Here is a 19912-nt window from a genome sequence, read left to right on the forward strand (position 1 = left end):
TTGACAGGTTTGTTTTATGAAGAGAGATTGAGCAGTTTAGGCCTATACTGTCTGGAGGTTAGGAGTGTGAAAGGAGATCTAATTGTATATAAGATGTTCAAGGGGACTGACAAAGTAGACATACATAGATGCCAGTTATAACTATACTGGAATAGCTTATTTTGATTGCGTAATCTGTTTCTTCAATGCATTTGTGGCAACAGAATTATGTATTTCTGGGTACTGGTTGTGACGACGTTATTTTCAAGCAGACTGAGGAGCTACAGAATAAAGGAATCATTAAAAACCTTGAGCAGAGAATTGAAAGCACATCAAAATATTTTAACAGTGTCATTTTATTAATATCAGTTACTTACAAGGTAACATGCACTTCCAGAGCTGAAGTACAAATGTTCAATTTTGCATAAATTCTATAAATTACTTACTCTTTAGAGCATGAGCCAATGTATTTGAATTAGGGGAAATGGAAAGTCTTTTAGACTTTAAATGCTAGAAGTATGAATATCTAACTGGCACAGATGTAACGGCGACTAGAAAATCAACACCAACAAAAAACAGTGCTGGAGAAACTCAGCTAGCCTGGCAGCATCTACTGTAATGGACTTCAAATACACAGATGGATAAATTGTTTTGCAGAAAAATATGAATGGATGATGCCCATTTTTTCAGTTTACTCTATGTTTATCAGTTTTTGCCATCTTTCCCTTTACAAGCTTGATATAAAGCCAGTTTAGTGTTCTTGAATAATTGCTAATCCATTGTGCACAATCTGCTTGTGCATGGAAGGACAAAATTAAAAAATTATCCTGCATTCAGTTTTTGATCAAAATAAATAATGGCATGAGCAGAAAACAAATAAGAATGTACATTAACTTTAGGCTCTGGTTAATCAAACCATTTTGCCCTGGTAACTTAATAACATTTATATAGTTTTTTCTAAACAACTATCTGCCTCATTAACAATATAGTTATTCTGGACTGTATCTTCATGTTTTCTGCCAGAGAGTGGAGATAATTGGAAAGGCAAATGGACATTCTTCCCACTTCTCCACACGATGACAACAATGCAGGATTCTCAGTGCATTAACTTGGCCACTTAAGTAGAGGCATGGTATATCAGCCATTCATACTTGGTAAAAGTTATATCCAGTAAACCACCCAAAATATTCATCTTGTAGTGATTTACTTACAAGTCTTGTCCAAATTAAATCATATTATCTAAATTCATTTAATTATTTTGTCCAATCTGCACACATTAAAGAGAAGAACTTTGGTTTGGTGAGCCAACTATCACATCAGAATTCCTGCTGAAAAGTTACGGTGAAAAAGGACTAAATTGATTTAATTCAATTGATCCAAGTTGCAACTGTGGAAACCCATGGATGAAGTTTTTCCATTTGACAATATATGCATTCAAATAATGGAAGCCAAGAAATCAGACCATTCTGGAACCAGGCTACAATTTCATTGTACCGTATGTTATCACACCTAATGAGGTCAATGGCAACATCATAGCACACTGTACATCAACCCAGGAATAAGGTTGGTGTCAATCTAATTTTTCTCCACATTCAAAATCATTTCATATTTTAATGTGAAAAAATATTTACTGTAATTCAGACACTATTACCTAACATTATAGTTATTCAAACACCCTTTATTCAAATTTGACAGTGTACAAAACTATAAAGTCATGGATTGTGTGAAACAATCAGCATTTTAAGTGAATATAAAAATCAATTAATCTGCTATTCTTATGGTCAAATCATTTTCTGCAGGATAGCAGACTTGATAAACCCTAGTGATAATTTTGGAGCAGTGATGCAGCAATGTAAAAGCTGTACAAGCAAATGGTGGAGTGTGTTCTACAGTCAATATTTAACTAATTTTAAAACCAGGGTCTAGGATAGAGTCCTTGCTGCGTGGATTTCGAATCTTTAATATGAGAAAATGGGTTGAACAGATTGTCAATTTGCACACATGACAGTAAGGCTACTGCCAACAGTTCTAACTGCATCACATAAGTGTGTGTGTTATGGCTTTTGTTCTTTACGGAGTAACTTAACATATTAAGAATTGAAGCAACACGGATGAAGGAAGGAAAAGATAAGCAGAAAATTAAAAAAAGGAAAAAAGGACAGTTAAAGGAAATAAACAAGATCAGAATTAAGCATGTTAGGAAATTTCATCTTTCCATTTGACTCATTCTATAGCATGCTGCAAGTGACTTCATATACTTGAAGGAGTTTATTAGAAATTAATCATTACAAACATGAGAAGTCCGCCATCAAAATGCAATTAAAATGATGAATTCAAAGAATTCTGATTAATAGTTGCTTCGTTTACTAACTAGATTTAAATACTGAAGACAAAACAGAATTGACTCAACTAAATAAGGTCGATAATTTAGCCCCTTGACCCTTTTAGTTAATGGGTATACCTGATGCTGAAGCCCTTGACAGTTGTATCTGCATATTATTAATAGACAGTTATCACTTAAGCTACCTTCAGCATTAAATAAATAGTAACTTATGCTGGCAATTTTTTCCAGAGAACCTCAAATAAAACCATTTAAAAATGAACTTCGATAAATAAAGAAAAGCAATGTTAGAATTAAACAGAATTCTTTGAACTGGTTTGATTTATTTTTTAAAATCATGGATTCTGGTGGGGAGATTCTCTAACATCTTCACTTTGGTTTTTCAATATCCCTGTGTAAATAAAACCAATTCTAAAAAGCAAGTAAACAATAGACTGAAGTATGGATTCTATAGCAAGTGACTTTTGAATAGGGCACTGGAGGTATTCATTTTTGGCCTGTGATTTAAGAAGTCAATCTTCTGTCTTACCTGAGTGACTCCAATAACATTTAGCTGGTAATAACTAAAATATTTTTCATTTGGATTAATATGAGCCAAACTCTGCAATCCATTTCTCATACTTCTCCAGGTCTGCAGCAGAAACAGACTTAGAAACTTTCTTTAGAGCCATTCCAAAATCTTCCATGGTTGTTGGCATCTGCAACTCATCTCTGGAGATATTTCTTATTTCCTCAGGAGTTAGTCCTTGAATGCGACGTCGCATGGCCATCATGGAGGCATCCCTGAAGTTAGAAATAGAATTCAATTAGAGACAGCAAGAGTTAGGGCATTCAGTTAGGCACTTCAGCCTCTCAAATCTGCTCTCCCATTTAATACGATCACAATACCTTAAGATATAGGAGCAAAATGAGGTCATTTAGCCCATTGAAACAGCTCTGCCATTCAAACATGGTTGCTGTTTCTCAACCCCATTTTCCTGCTTTTTCCCTGTAACTTTTGATTCCCTTACTAATCTGATTTAAATATGCTCAGTGGCTTGGCCTCTATAGCCATCTGTGGCAATGAGTTCTATAGATTAACTACCATCTGGCTGAAGATATTATTCCTAACTTCAGTTCTAAAGAATTGTCCTTTTACTGAGGGTCCTAGAATCTCTCCTATCATTGAAAATATCTTCATGTTCATTCGATCCAGGCCTCTTGGTATTCTGTAAGTTTCAATCAGAACCCCCCTACAATTCTCCTAAATTCAATCACGTGCAGACACCAATTCCTCAACCAATCCTATATGACAAGACTTCCTTACTGACTAGGAGGTGCCGGTGTTGGACTAGGGTGGCCAAAGTTAAAAATCACAAAACACCAGGCTATAGTCCAACAAATAAACCTGTTGGACTATACGCTGGTGCTGTGAAAGTTTTAAATTTCTCACTGGGACCTTCTTGCAAATCTTCTCTGGAACCCCTCCAAGGAAAGCAAATCCTTCCTTAGATATGGGGCCCAAAACTGCTCACAATATTCCAAATGTGGTCTGACCAGTGGCTGAAACAGCCTCACCAATATATTCACGCTCTTGAATGCTAGCTCTATCAAAATGAATGCTGACAATGCATTTGCCTACCTGTCAACTGAACCTACACGTTAACCTTAACAGAATCCTGAACTAGGTCTCCCAAGGCCCTGTGCTTCAGATTTCCTAAGCCTTTGCCCATTTAGAAAATAGTCTATGCCTCTATTCTTCTCACTAAAGTGCATAACCTCACCATTTTCACATTGCGTTCCATGTGCCATTTCTTTGTCCGTTCTCCCAGCTTGTCCAAGCCCTTCTGCAGCCTCTCCACCTCAGCACTACCTGTCCCTCCACCTTTAGATCATGTGCAGACTTAGTAACAATGCTATGTTCCTTCATCCAGATCGTTAATGTATAATGAGAACAAGGTCCCAAAACCGACCCCTGGAGAACTCCACTCATTGCTTCAGATGAAAAAGACCCCCTTATTGTCTCCCTCTGCCTCCTACCAGTCAGCCAATCCTCTAATTATACCAGAATCTTGCTCTTAACGCCATGGGCTCATATCTTATTTAGAAGCCTTCTGTGCAGCATCTTGTCAAAAGTTTTCTGGAAATCCAAATAAATGATGGCTGACCTCATCTTGACCTCAACTCCATTTTCCTGCCTGCTCCCCATAACCTTTTACTAATTAAAACCCTATCCCCTTCTAAAATTTATTTGGTGTCCTGGCATCCATTGCACTCTGCAGCGAATTCCAGATTCATGTTTCTTTGAGAGAAGTAATTTCTTACCTGTTTTAAATCTGCCAGCCCTTAGCTTAAATCTCCAATTTCTCATTCTAGATTGCCCCAAAATGGAAAACATCTGCTCTACATCTCCTTTAGCATCTTATGTTCCGCAGTTTCATCTCCTTTCATTCTTCTAAACTCTAGTGAGTATAACCTAAATTGCTCAATGTCTCATCATAAAACAAGACTTTAATCTCCGGAATTAACCAAATGAATCCCGGAATTAACCAAATGAATTTTCGCTCAAATTCTTTCAAAGCAATTACATGCTTCGTCAGGATACCCAAACTCTACACAGTATTCAAGATGTGTTTTCATCAATGCAACAACACATCCCTGCATTTATACACCTTTCCTTTAGCAATAAATGCCAAAATTCCATTTTCTCTCCTGATTACTTGCTGTACTTCTGCACTAGCTTTTTGTAGTTCATACATAAGGAACAGAGAGATCCTTCTGCATCTATGCATTTTGAAATTTAGATAATAAGTTGCATTTTTTATTCTTTGACCAAAATACATAACCTAACCAAACCACATTAAATTCAGTCTGCCAAACCTTGGCCCATTCATGGTCAGAGACATACAATCATACAACATGGAAACAGACCCTTTGGTCCAACCAGTCCATGCTGAAGATAATCCGAAAATAAATAGTTTCACCTGCCAGCTCTTGGTCCATGTCACTCCAGACCGTTCCCATTCGTGCACTTATCAAATATCTTTTAAACGTTGTAATGGTAACCACATCCTCAGTGTGTTCATTACATATGCAAACCACCCTCTAAATAAAAACTGCCCATCATGCCTTTTTTCAATCTCCCTCCTCTCACCTTAAAAAGACATCCCGGAAAAGACAATTAGCATTAGCTGTATCTATACGCCTCATTATTTTATAAACTTCTGCAAGGTCATCTTTCAACCTCCTATACTACAGTGGAAGAAGTCCCAGCTTATCCAGCCTTCCTTTATAACTCAAACATTCCAACCTAGTAACATCTTGATAAATCTCTTCTGAACCCTCTGCAGCTAAATAGTACCCTTCCTATAACTGGGCAACCTGAACTGGACGCCATATTCCAGAAGAGGCCTCACCAACTCACCAATACCCTGTAGAATCTCAAGATTATTTCCCACCTCCTAAACTCAAAGGACTTAAACTATCCATATGATTTATAAATTTCTTATTTCCTATTTGCAACTTACTTTCCCATCTATTTTAATGTCATCTGCAAATCTAGCTTTGGTATATTCTATTCCTGCATTCAATTCATTAATATAGATTGTAAATAGATGGTGCTCCAAAGATGGCACGCTGTGGGAACCTACTAATTACAGTCTGCCAACCAGAAAAAAAGCCATTTATCCTCATTCTCTTCTTTCTGACTAACCAATCCTCTATCTAGCATTCTGTACTACACTTAATCCTCTGTGATCATACTCTGTGTAGGAATCTTATATGCAGCACCTTATCAAACATCTTATGGAAGTCCATTTACACCTATAAGACCATCATTATCCATTTTACGTGTTTCATCTTCAAAAGAACTCTATCAAATTAGTCAAAGGTGTCAACGCGACTTCTCTGGCTTCCAGGTTTCCCCTCTCCCCACCTCATCCTGGATCTGGCTAGCCGGCCCGCTGCTGCTCTCTTGAGCTATCCTGCCTAGCCATCTTCCTTCTCACCTGACCAATCCACCCTCCCTGCCGATCTATCACAGTCGCCCCCCCTCCCCCACCTGCATCTGCCTGTTGCCTACCCAGCTGCCTCCACCCCAGTTGGGGGGCTTGTTGCCAGGGCATCAACTCTTCTGCTTCTCAGGTGCTGCCTGACCTGCTTTGTTTTTCTAGCGCCAAACATATTGACTCTAACTCTCCAGCATCTGCAGTCCGCACTCTCCCTCATTTCATGTTCCCAACAATAAGGAATGTTGGTTCAACATTCAAGATGGCAAGGTGGATCAGTGGTTAGCTTTGCTGCCTCACAGCATCGGTGTCCTGGGTTCGATTCCAGCCTCAGGTAACTGTGTGGATTTTGCACATTCTCCCCGTGTCTGCATGGGTTTCCTCTGGGTGCTCCAGTTTCCACCCACAATCCAAATACGTGCAGGTTAGGTGAATTGGCCATGCTAAACTGCCCTTAGTGTTCAGCGATGTGTAGGTTTAGGTGCATTAGTCAGGGGTAAACATAGAGTAATAGGGTAGGGGAATGGATCTGGGTGGGTTACTCTTCAGAGGGCTGATGTGGACTTGTTGGGCTGTATAGCCTGTTTCCATAATATAGGGATTCCTGATGAAGGGCTTTTGCCCGAAACGTCAATTTTACTGCTCCTCGGATGCTGCCTGAACTGCTGTGCATTTCCAGCACCACTAATCCAGAATCTGGTTTCCAGCATCTGCAGTCATTGTTTTTACCTCTATACTTTAGGGATTCCAAAGACATTGTTCATCCTTCATAAACTACGCTGACTCTGATGGATTGTGTTTTGATTTTCCCTTCCTACTTCTTTAATAATAGATCTCAACAATTTCCCCAATGAAGATGTTAAACTAACCAATTTATAGTTTTGTAATTTCCACCTTCCTTCTTGAATAAGGATGTTATGTTTGCATTTTTCCCTTGTGCTGGAACCTTTCCAGAATCCAGGGAATTTTTAACCAATGCATGTGTTATCACTGCTGTCACTTCCTTTAAGACTCTGTATTTCTCCATTTAAAAGTCTGAAACCTTTACAAATACTGCATTTCTTCCTTTTTTTTGCTCCCAACTGCTCCTAGAAATTACAAAATCCTTACTTATTCCAAACCTGATTCCACAATCTCTAATCTTTAGGTCCCTCTCCAACTACCTATGCTAATTGCTCCATCATTTTCTTTCTCATGGTGCTTGCTCTTTGCCTCCTTCCTGAACATTTCTATCTAGTCCCCACCTAGTTAACAGTACATCAGGTTGCATGCCTGTTCCTTCTAAATCATTAGTATTCTGGAAGTATTTGCCTATAACTTATCTTTCCTAAATATCATCTATTTCTAGCTGACCTCTTTTCTTATTAAAATTCTTAGATGCATTGTTGTCCCCTCAATTTGTCTCAAAACCGATACTTACAAAATCTAAATTCTACCTTTATCACAGCACAAAATAGACCTGTCCAAAGTCACAAAAACTTCAATCTGTGCCTGCAAGTTACATATTTGATCTTGACACTATTGAGGTCACTTTACACATTACTGTGTGCTATGGGTACCTCTTCCAATCTATAGTTTTGTGTATAGTTACACTAACTGTTCAATAGAACCAATAAAGCCCTAGCATTACATCGAGTGCTCACCATACTATCTTGGTTCTCTCATCTTCATCTACATCCTTTCCTTCACCACATTATCCAAAGGATTAGTTTTCATGTGAAAATGATACTCAGCTCTAAATCTCTATCACTAATAGACAGCATTTATTTAAGAGAGGTCAGTGAAAATTACAGTGATGAAAATATCATTATAGCCTTGAGTCTCCAGCCAGAAGAATTAAAGCGGATTCCTTTAAATAGTAAAAAAAGGTTCTGATAGGAGAAAGATGAATATTATTTCTACTAGTTGGAGAGCAATGAATGGGACAATTAATTTGAAATTATCATTAAGTAGGAAGAGGGATTTGATGTCTATTTCCCTATTTCTGAAATGTTTTAACATTTAGGAATGGGATCAGGATAAATAAATGTATATTTAAGTCTGAATGTTAAGTTTATGAGAGCTGTAGGTAGATGACCAACAATGTGCAAGGGTGTGAGAGAAACATGAGAGTGCGCAAGAGAGAGACAGTGAGAGCACAAGAGAGTGAGACAGAAGAGGAGGAAGAAAAGGAGGAGGACTCAATGCCAAGTAAATATGCAAGGAATGTTCATATAAAAGACAGACTTTTGTATTTTTATGCTTTTCAAGTGCTGTTCAAAAATACTTTTTTTTGGTTTGTAGGTGAACGTGTGCCCAATTTGCACAACCCAAAGCTCCACAAACAGAAAATGAAGAGTGATCTATTGTTTCACATTCATTTTAGCACTTACCTCTAGGGAACTGCCTTCTGTTTTTCTCCAATATATACAAGTAAACATTAAGCAGCTGAGAAATGCAAAACCTCACTTTTCCCCCCACATAGTTGTCCAGTAAGAAAAATTGAAATGTAAAACAAAGGTATATACAGCCTCAAGAAATAAGACATCAATAAATTGACTGTGCTAAAACAAACCTGCAAACATTGGTTATGTCTGCTCCAGAATATCCTTCCATTTGTTCAGCTATTCTTTTGACATCTACATCATCTGCCACCTCCAATTCTCGGAGGTTTATCCGCAGCAGCTCCTCTCTTCCTGTTGCTGAAATTAAAAAATTGAGTTTGCATTAGATTTATTTTGACATTTGTCTCCAGACTCTTACATAAAAATACTGATATCAATTTGTGTTTTTGCAAGGTTTGTAGCTCAGGTTGAGGTTTAGGGTGTAGGTTTGCTATCCAGACGTTTCATTACCTGGCTAGGTAACATTATCATTGGCGACCTCCAAGTGAAGCAAAGCTGTTGTCTCCTGCTTTCTATTTATATCTTTCTCCTGGATGGGGTTCCTGGGGTTTGTGGTGATGTCATTTCCTGTTCGTTTTCTAGCTAGCCATAAAAAGACACGACCCTCTCTCCCCAATAGCCCTACACACGAATGAAAAAAAAACCACCATTTCGACTGGGACAACACATTTATCCTAGGACAGGCTAAGCAAAGACATGCCAGAGAATTCCTAGAAGCCTGGAACTCCAACCACTACGCCATAAACAAACACATAGATCTAGATGCCATCTATCAACCCCTCAGAAAATGCCAGGTAATGAAACGTCTGGATATCAAACCTACAGCTCAGCGAGCAAACCTACACCCTAAATCAATTTATGTCTTTATTCAATCCTGGAGCCAAGACTGAAAAATCCTCAATTTACACTATGAAAGATTTTCCTACTACAGGTACTTCTCCTATAATGCGGTATTGTGTTTCTGTTAAAGAAAATCGCACACTATAAATAATGGGGCCTATGGGAAAAACAGGGTTGGGACGAACAACCTTAAATATCAGTAAAAATCAAACAAAAATATTAGTTCCTGAAGAAGGGCTCATGCCCGAAATGTCGATTCTCTTGCTCCTTGGATGCTGCCTGACCTGCTGCGCTTTTCCAGCAACACATTTTCAGCTCTGATCTCCAGCACCAGCAGTCCTCACTTTCTCCAAAAATATTAGTTAGCCTAACATAAATGATAGCACAGTCTAAGTAAATCTTTAAATAATAGTTTGATGAAATAATACAGTAAATTTGACACCTTTAACACAAACTTCACTGACTACAGCATCTTACCTTTCACAATGCACTTCATCAGAAAGCATGGGACTGATGACCATGTGATGCCAATGTAGAAGTCCAGTCCTCCTCAAGATTCTTCCCCAGTATGAAAAAATGTTCCTTCTAAATGCAGACTACAATTCCCAGTTTCAAGCTAAGTTTCAAGGCTTGCAGAGCTGATTGAATTCTTATTTTAGCTGAACACACTGAATTTGCATTTTGCAAAGGATCATGAGGCTGCGTTTTACCGTTCAGGTAAATGCCGGGGATGGAACCGCACAACAATGAATGGGAGCTCACTTATTAAATAAAAAAGTCAGCAATTCACTAATCTCGTTACAGCCAAATCGTGTTTAATAAATATGCATTATAGGAAAACTACCTGCATTTCTGCTCATACATGATTTGCTAAACATTGTCAATTACAGATACTGTAATCAGTATAACTCAGGATTCACTCTGCAATATTAAACAAAGAGGCAAAATTAATGTTGTAGCATTCACTAACCAAATGTTACAAGGAATGAAAATGATTTCCTGTTAAATTGTGATTCTTTCCCTATCAAGTTTTTAATACAATATTCATCAGTAGAATAATAATCTAGATGATTATCTAGAAAAATGCTAAAGGAACAGAAATGATCAAAGTTGTTAGCACATATTCAATAAAATATTTTGACAAGTTATTTGTCATGGATGAGTTACAGCTTCTTCTAGTTCTAACTGAAGACTTGGAAAAGCTAAACTTACACTGGACATAAAAGCTTCAACCTTTGCATTATCTTATCAGTACCTGAAGGTAAAGGAATGTAAATTCGTTTTTCTAGACGCCTTCTTAGGGCTTCATCAATATCCCATGGGAAATTTGTAGCTGCTAGAACCATAACCATCTTTGAAGGGTCGTCATTCTCTGATGCACCTCCAACACCTAATACAGAGGAGCCAACATATCAGTAAGCAACATACTTTGCATAACGAGAAAATGATATCAAATTTAAACTTTACACTTAATTCTGGGGTTCTCATACAAATCTATTAAAGTTTAAGAGGGAAGTCCAGAACCAGGAGTCACAACCTAAGGATAATGGGCAGGCAATTTAGGACTGAAGAGAAATTTCTTCACCCAGAGTAGTAAACCTGGGGAATTTTCTGCCATAGAAAGTGGCCGAGCAGGAACCAGATATAGTTCTTAGGACTAAAAGGTATTAAAGGGTATGGGGAGAAAGTCTGCACAGGACACAGAGTTGCATGATCAGCCATGATCATATTGCTGAAAGGGCTGAATGCCATACTTTCGCTCCTATTTTCTACATCTAAGAGAAAGAAGCAATGGAAATGAGAATGAGAATGAAAAGTTACAAAAAAATTTTTAAAAAGGTAAAGAGAATAGAGAATAAGTAAAGATAATTTTTTGCACTTTCAAGACCCCTTTCACAATCCCAGGATATCCCAAAGCACTTTCCAGTTAAAGAAGTGCCAATGTTAGAAGATAAAAAATATTTGGACTGACCATAAAAGTTTTGCTTATTTCAGCTATGTTCTTCCTTGTCTGAATAAAGTTCAATTTCTATGTTAAAATGTTCTACTCTCAACCCATCTGCCTTCACATTTAATGATTGTGCTCTGCATTTTCTCACGACATCCTGCATGAAGCCACACCAAACACATCATACCTTCCCCTTTCAGTAAAAGAGAGGAACTGAGCCCTCTACAATGTCTTGGTCCATTCCTCATTGTTCCAAAGCCGTTTCCTTCTAATGCAAAAGCAAAACGTGTCTTTTTGTCTTCACACCTTCACATTATCCAGGGTTTCAAATGCTTCTTCCACGTCAACAATGATTTACTTTAACATTTAGTTGAGTCAACAGCACTTACTGCTCATTATGCAGTCTCCTCTACAAACGTAGATTAATTACTATTTTGCAAGACATCTCCACTCAATCTACAAGTGTGAGCTTGAGTTTTTGATCACCTGTCATTTTAATTCTCCATCCAATGTCCATTATCACGTTTCTATTTTCAGTCTTCTACACTGCTCCATTTCAACTTAACATAAGCTGAAAGCAGCATCTCAAATTTTGATTAGCCATGTTAGTCATTTAAAGTTAATACTGAATTCCATTTTTATCATAACTCTGTCCCCATATTTTCAGCTGATGGCTATTGATGATGATTTTCTATTTTTACAACTCTGTTGGACCCAAGTTTTACTAGAAACTAGATTACTTAGTGTGGAAACAGGCCCTTCGGAGTCCACACCAAACCTCCGAACAGCCACCCATCCAGATCCTTTCCCTACATTTACTCCTTCACCTAACACTACGGGCAATTTAGAATGGCTAATTCATCTAACCTGCACATCTTTGGACTGTGGGAGGAAACCGGAGCACCCGGAGGAAACCCACACAGACATGGGGAGAATGTGCAAAGTCTACACAGACAGTTGCCTGAGGCGGGAATTGAACTGTGAGGCAGCAGTGCTAACCACTGTGCCACCATGCTGCCCAAGTTTTGTTTCTTTACTTCTCCTTTGACCATGCACACTCAGCCACTGTCATCTAATCACTCCTGCTATCCATCCCTTCAGACTTTCCTTGATCTTCATTTCTATTCTCTGCTTCCATACTAGCAAACGGATTAAATTTCTAACATTCTGCACTTTGACCTGAAACATTAATTAACTTGTCCTCCTGAAAATACTGAGCATTTCTAGCACTTTGTTTTATAGCAAATTTATGCCAATTTTCAGTTCTTAGTTAGGGCAGCGGTTCATGTGCTACAAATAACTTCAGCCTTATGCAACAAATAAAAAAAATTGCCAGATTGCTGCTCCCTATTGCTACTCAGTTGGGAAGTTAAAAATCACACAACACCAGGTTATAGTCCATCAGGTTTAACTGGAAGCACACTAGCTTTCGGAGCATCGCTCCTTCATCAGTTGGTAGTGGAGAAGACGCTCCGAAAGCTAGTGTGCTTCCAGTTAAACCTGTTGGACTATAACCTGGTGTTGTGTGATTTTTAACTTTGTACACCCCAGTCCAACACTGGCATCTCCAAATTATGGGGAGTGTTGGTTAGATGAATCATAAGCAAACACAAAAGTTGGTTATGATGTGCTCCATGGATTCATAGCCAGCTAACATTTAGACAAAGTCTCCCATCAAGCATAGAGGTAAAAAAAAAGGCACTCACCATCCATCTGAACAAGTAGCTCAGCTTTTACCCGTCTGCTTGCCTCATGCTCCTCAGCAGTTCCTCTACGACTGCAAATGGAGTCAATTTCATCAATGAAAATGGTTGTTGGGGCATAAAATCTGGCCTCGAAAACAAGCAGCAGGAATGCAATGTCAGGTAACACCTCAGCATCAATTCCAATAATTTCACTCGATATATATACTTCATTCATCAATGAAAAACTTTCATGATTATTTTAAAACAAAGTTAGAGTAGGGAAAGGCCAATAGATAATTTGTCAGAGATCACACCCATGCAACTTCTTGTCGTGACTCTGAAGTCATATTTCCAGATATATTCAACTGTCCTTAGTCACTTCAACAACTGTTAAGTTGATGCATTTTCCTGCACTACATTCTGCTAACTTTTGGGGTTGTTAGTGTATTGTAAGAATCTTGGTTGTCTATCAGGAATCGGTCTACCGGAAATGTTGAAGAAGCTGTTGAATGGCTGGACAAGGGTTGCAGCAAGTCTCTGCTCACGTTCTGAGAAAAGAGACATGTTTATACTGAAATTTTATCAGATTTTGCTTCACCAGCCATCGTTCACCTGGGTCAAAATTTATTGATATTCTACCCAAATCTTAGTTTAAAGGAGGACATATTGAAACTAAATGTGATTTGTTTGGTGTGTTGCATGTCTCTGGGTTTCTACTTTAGGAGCGGGCAACTCTTATTTTGATGTTGGAGAAAACTGTTGTTTCACTCCTCTGATCAACATGAGTCAGCTGGGAGTGTAGAATCTTATTTGTCAGTGGTACAAAGGGACAAATACTTACACTATCTTACAGGATCTCAGTAGCAGTTCCATGCTTACTACGAAGGTATCAGGGGCCAGATCAGGAAGGTGTCATTTATGAAAAGTGAATGAATGAACGAATGAGTAATTGGGTTTCTTGGTTTACACAATTTCTTTTCTGTCTTTGCCTATTAAGGCTGTGTTTTACTTTGCCAGCTACTTTCACATTTTGTGCAGGATTTAGAATACAGATTACTTTGTGATTTGGGGTCTGGTTCATGATCTACTTTTCCAAGCTGCAAACTGAAAACTAACCAACCATGAATCAGGTGTTACCGACAACTGTACAAACACCTACCATTTCAAACAAAAGGCGGACAAGTTTCTCAGACTCTCCTCTATACTTGGAAGTAAGCGTTGATGAAGAAATATTGAAAAATGTTGTTCCACATTCAGTTGCTACAGCTTTAGCCAGCATTGTTTTTCCTGTTCCTGGGGGACCAACCATTAATACTCCCTGTATAAACAAGCATACATATTCTAAAACTCAGTGGCAGTAGCACCTAATTACTTAGAACTTCAGACCCAACAACTTTTACTCTCCCCAACTCTCATCTAAATTGAAACAGCAAAACGTATCGCAGAGACGCAACACACTGCAGTCTTCTTTGCAGAAATTCTCAACTGCAGCCACAAATCTGGGAGATAGCAAATTGGGCAACAACAAACAGGAATTCTGAGACCGAAAGAGGTGCAAAACCTGAAAACTGTTCCAACAGATGCAGTGCTCTTGCACTTCTCATATATGCTTGTACAAGATTCAATACAAATCAGGTATTTGATAAACAAACCATTTGAATATCTTCAGACGTTTAAAGCAATATAAGTTCTTCATCGACTCTAAATCTTTCTTGTTTTTTCCCCACTAAGTTCCAAGTATGTCATCGTATACATTTTTGCTCTTCCTTGGATTGTGAAGATTAAGTCTATATTTATAGAATCATACAGAGTCAATGCTGTACTTCCAGATAATATTGTGAATACATATTGAGAAAGTGACAATCTTATTGTTTCAGTTTGGACCTCAAATGTCTACCAAGGTGACCAATAGTCTGAATAATTCCAATAGCATGAAAAGCACCATTTGAAGCATAAATGGCAGCCATGCCAATCTGATCATAGCTCAGAAGTGAAAGTTAGACATACAAACTTTCAGTTGTAAAATTAACCCATCAGCATAATTACTGCAAGTAAATCTGCACTTAAAATCTCCAGTCTCTTGAAAACGTATGCATTTCTCAAGACTAAAATTTATTAAACGGCAATTTTAATTTCAAACTTTACAACTTTCATTCTGCTCCATGGACACCATGTCTAATGTATCAATAATTATGTTCACTTATCAATTAACAAATGTGACTGTGTACCTTAGATCATGCATATCTCAGATAAATAGCATAACAAAACCTTCAATCACAAAAGAGTAATTTATTAGGTAACAAAACAATTATTAAATAGAATCAAATTGTTTATTTAAATATATATTTCTAATTTTACCTAGAAACTGCAAGACCATTTAATTTTTACTGGAGCTTTCCACAGTAACCAGGTAAAGTAGTTGAGGGGGAGTGTTAGATGAAATTCAATACAAATCATTAAAAACTGAAGCATATTTGTACATGAAACACAAATAGTGGCTTTTTCTTAACTGCAGATGTAGAAAAGGTTAAAAATCAACTTGCAATTAGCAAATATTCACTAGAGTACAAAGTTGATTAGAAGTTATGAAGAATATTATTAGTACTATAAAGTATTGAGTAGCTTTGTTGCAAATTATATTCTTTTATAATAATCCTGCATAATTCATTTGTAATTCCATACATGGAATATGCAATTTCAGTTGTTTAATTTTCATAAGCACATTGATAACATCTTGTGGCTTAAAAAAAATAGCTGGGATAATTCTGGGACTGAGAGTTTGAAGATTAAAAATCATTAATAGTTAAAAATAGAAATGTCAACACTGACGTCATGGAGAAGTTTTACTTCTTTACTTGCTACGGCTATTTGGGTCAATTAGGTAAGCAAGTAAATGGGTGATAATCACATGATGTGTGTGTGCTCGAGGCAGTCTCTCAGAACAAGGATGACACTTAAGGCAAGGACACACGAACAATATGGTAGTTGTATAATCCTATATTGTATAGAATGCATCAAGCCTGTGCGACAGGCCTTGTAACTTTTTACTACTTCAAAATTTAATCTGTGATGTTGTCAATGGATTACACGCATACCAAAAAAACCAACTGGATAGCTTTTACCAGGACATATTATCTTACTTTCCAAGGTCGCCTGATTCCCTTAAAGAAATCTGGCATCCACATTGGCAAAACAACTGCTTCTTCCAGTAATTTTTTTGCTGACGCCAAGTCTGCTATATCATCCCTAAATACAACATAGATTAGGTTAGTTTCTGATATTTGACAATGATGTCATGCATACTTCTATTTAGGACTAGAAAACAAAATTGGTCTTTGATATACATGTTCAATAAAAGATAACCTCATAACTTTGACGTTTATATAAAAATTGACAGTTCATCATTTCAAACTAAAATTGCTGCACACAGATAATTCCAATAATTTTACAATGTTCCAAAAGAATCAAGGACTAATGATTTTACTCACCATCGAACATTTGGGTTTTGTGATATTATGTCTCGTTCCAAAGCTTCTACTAAATCTCGGTCATTCCCAGAACTATCAAACTTTTTTGGCTCACTTTCAGAGGTATCAACTGCTTTAACCTACAGTGATTTAGATTAACATACTTAGTCTTCACAACTATTGTCAAATTCTCTTCCTTTTATGACATCCTAGAGAAAATTTAATTTGGTAAAAATCTGGAGGAATATACTTAATGTAAATTACTAAGAATCTATTTTGATGGAAACTTGCATACAAATAAAAGTTTATAATGGAGCAGAGGTGAACCCTAAGGGGAAGTAATAAATTCTTGCTTCTTTAATCTACATCTGAAATGACAAATATTTAGCAATAATATACATGTAAGAACATTTTGCAAATTATCAAGCAAAATACAACAGGATATATGAAACACATCGCAAACTGAAAACATCTACAACAAACCGAACACAAATATAAAACTACCAAAAGTGAGAGTTTAACTCACTTGCTGGCAAGAACAGTGAATTAAAAGCATACAAAGGATCTAAGATAGAGGATGGGACAAATCTATGGTTGTAAGAACTGCTCCTTTTTTTTTTTAAGGTATTTTAGGTGTCGGAGGTGATTTTCACGAATTCCAAGAGCAGCAATTACTTTTTATATACTGTTGCATAGTTTTGGAACTTTGGGGGACAAAAGGTCAAAACAACTGCATTTTAAAAAAGGATGAAGACAGACAAAGGCAGTGACCACATGACCAGAGAAAAAAAACCTATACTGCTATCTGACACAACAGTGAATCTGCATAGTTACTACCTTTGCTATTTGAGTTCAAGTATCGCTGGACTTCAGAGTGAGACTAAAAAAAACAAACAGCGAAATTCACAGCTGACCATGTCTGCGTGGGTTTCCTCCGGGTGCTCCCGGTTTCCTCCCACAATCCAGAGATGTGCAGGTCAGGCGAATTGGCCATACAAAATTGTCCATAGTGTTAGTTGCCATAGTCAGGGGTCAATGTAGGGGAATGAGTCTGGGTGGGTTACTCTTAGGAGGGTCAATGTGGACCTGTTGGGTCGAAGGGCCTGTTTCCACACTGTAGGGAATCTAATCTAATCTAAAATCCGCTACCCTGTCCACCCACAGCATAGCCATAAAGAGCATAAAGAACCATGTCTGCCTAAGCCAAAACAGAAACAACTCAGGAGTACCTCAGCCTTGACCAAACAGGGCTAATAAGACACAGGGCAGCAAACAGGAGATGATTCAAGCCACTTCCAGACTGGGGAATACACTTCCCGAGACAGCCTGACAATAGACTTCCTAGCCTTCAATAAGCACAACCATTCCCAAAGCCTTAAGGGCAGCCTGGCTCCTCTCACATACTGGAACTCCACAAAGGGTGCTCAGACTGAAAAGGCACCTCGCTTGCGGATTAACCTCAATGAAATCCAGCGATATCGCTTGGAATAAATAGTTTGTCAATTTCACCCGATCCACGCTTGTGACCTCTGTTCAATTGGATAATTTCTCCGACAGCCTTTTAAAATACCCAACAATTACTCCCTCCTTATGCTGATTTGACCTAGAGTAATCAAATATCTATCCCTAACCTCAACATCCATCATGTCCCTCTCCTCAGTGAATACCGATGCAAAGTACTCATTAAAAATCTCATTTTGTCTGACTCCATGCATAACTTTGCTCCTTTGTCCTTGAGTGGGCTAACCCTTTCTCTAGTTACTGTCTTGCTTCTTATTTACGAATAAAAGACTTTGGATTTTACTTATGAATGCTGACCATAAGGAAAGAAATCAATCTGAGACTGGTACAGTTGGGAAAAGGAGCAAGTCAAACAGTCAGTGCATGCAGAGGAAAGCAGAGAAAAAGGTACGTCTGATAAATTAAACCGCATTTATTTCAATGCAAGAGGCTGAACAGGGAACGCAGATGAACTCAGAGCATAGTTAAGAACATGGAACCATAGCAATGGACAGGACTGGCAGCTTTGTGTTCCAGGATACAAATGCTATATGATGGATAAAAAGGTGGGGGGGGGGGGCAAGTGGCGTTTTTGATAAGGGATAGCACTACAGCTGTACTTAGGAAGGATATTCCTGGGAATACATCCAGGGAAGTTATTTGGGTGGAACTGAGAAGTAGGAAAGGGATGCTCACCTTATTGAGATTGTAGTATAGACCCCCTAATAGTCAGAGGGAAATTGAGAAATAGATTTGTAAGGAGATCTCAGTTATCGGTAAGAATAATAGGGTGGTTATGGTAGGGGATTTTAATTTCCCAAACACTGCCATAGTGTTAAGGGTTAGATGGAGAGGAATTTGTTAAGTGTGTACAAGAAAATTTTCTGATTCAGTATGTGGATGTACTGACTAGAGAACGTGCAAAACTTGACCTACTCTTGGGAAATAAAGGCAGGGTAGGTGACTGACATGTCAGTGGGGGAGCACTTTGGGGCCAGTGACCATAATTCTATTAGTTTTAAAATAGTGATGGAAAAGGATAGACAGGATCTAAAAGTTGAAGTTCTAAACTGGAGGAAGGCCAATTTTGACCGTATTAGGCAAGATCTTTCAAAGGTTGTTTGGGGTAGATATTTGCAGATAAAGGGACATCTGACAAATGGGAAGCCTTAAAAAATGGATAATGAGAGTCCAGAGACAGTATATTTCTGTTAGGGTGAAAGGCAAGGTTGGTAGGTGTAGGGAATGCTGGATGAGTAGAGAAATTGAGGTTTTGGTTAAGAAAAAGAAGGAAACGTGTCAGGTATAGACAGGAGAGATCGAGTGAATCGTTAGAAGCGTATAAAGGCATTAAGAGTATACTTAATAAGAAAGTGACGAGGGCAAAACGGGGACATGAGATAGCCTTGGCAAACAGGGTTAAGGAGAATCCAAAGGGACTTTATAAATATATTAAGGACAAAAGAAAACACACCAGATCATCAACTCCACACTCACAGGAATCCGATTCACGAGAGAGGAAGAAAAGGACAACCAACTCCCATTCCTAGACGTGATGGGACAGAGAACACCAAACGGAGAATTCACCACAAAGGTACACAGGAAAGCCACACACACAGACCAAGTCCTGAACTATGAAAGCAACCACCCCAATACACACAAACGAAGTTGCATCAAGACACTATTCAAAAGGGCCACAACACACTGCAGCACACCAGAACTGAAAAAAGAGGAAGAGGAACACCTGTACAAGGTATTCGCCAAAAACGGATACCCGCGCAA

General features: G+C 38.1%; 1 protein-coding gene across 5 annotated transcripts in view; it reads right to left on the bottom strand.

Moving 5' to 3' along the window:
* Window positions 1-317: 317 nt before the first annotated feature.
* LOC122542930 (katanin p60 ATPase-containing subunit A1-like) overlaps window positions 318-19912 on the bottom strand; it is a 46654-nt gene continuing 27059 nt past the window's right edge. For 4 of the 5 annotated variants that reach the window (XM_043681101.1, XM_043681091.1, XM_043681078.1 and 1 more), the window contains 7 exons: window positions 16652-16770; window positions 16304-16409; window positions 14323-14481; window positions 13185-13311; window positions 10786-10920; window positions 8861-8987; window positions 318-3103 (listed from right to left, as the gene is read on the bottom strand). In XM_043681101.1, the coding sequence (XP_043537036.1) occupies window positions 2905-3103; window positions 8861-8987; window positions 10786-10920; window positions 13185-13311; window positions 14323-14481; window positions 16304-16409; window positions 16652-16770 (972 nt within the window). In that variant the 3' untranslated portion in view covers window positions 318-2904. The remainder of the gene's footprint in view (window positions 3104-8860; window positions 8988-10785; window positions 10921-13184; window positions 13312-14322; window positions 14482-16303; window positions 16410-16651; window positions 16771-19912) is intronic. The other variant, XM_043681097.1, reaches the window with a different exon arrangement.

This window comes from Chiloscyllium plagiosum, chromosome 3 (assembly GCF_004010195.1).
Source record: "Chiloscyllium plagiosum isolate BGI_BamShark_2017 chromosome 3, ASM401019v2, whole genome shotgun sequence".
Classification (NCBI taxonomy): domain Eukaryota; kingdom Metazoa; phylum Chordata; class Chondrichthyes; order Orectolobiformes; family Hemiscylliidae; genus Chiloscyllium; species Chiloscyllium plagiosum.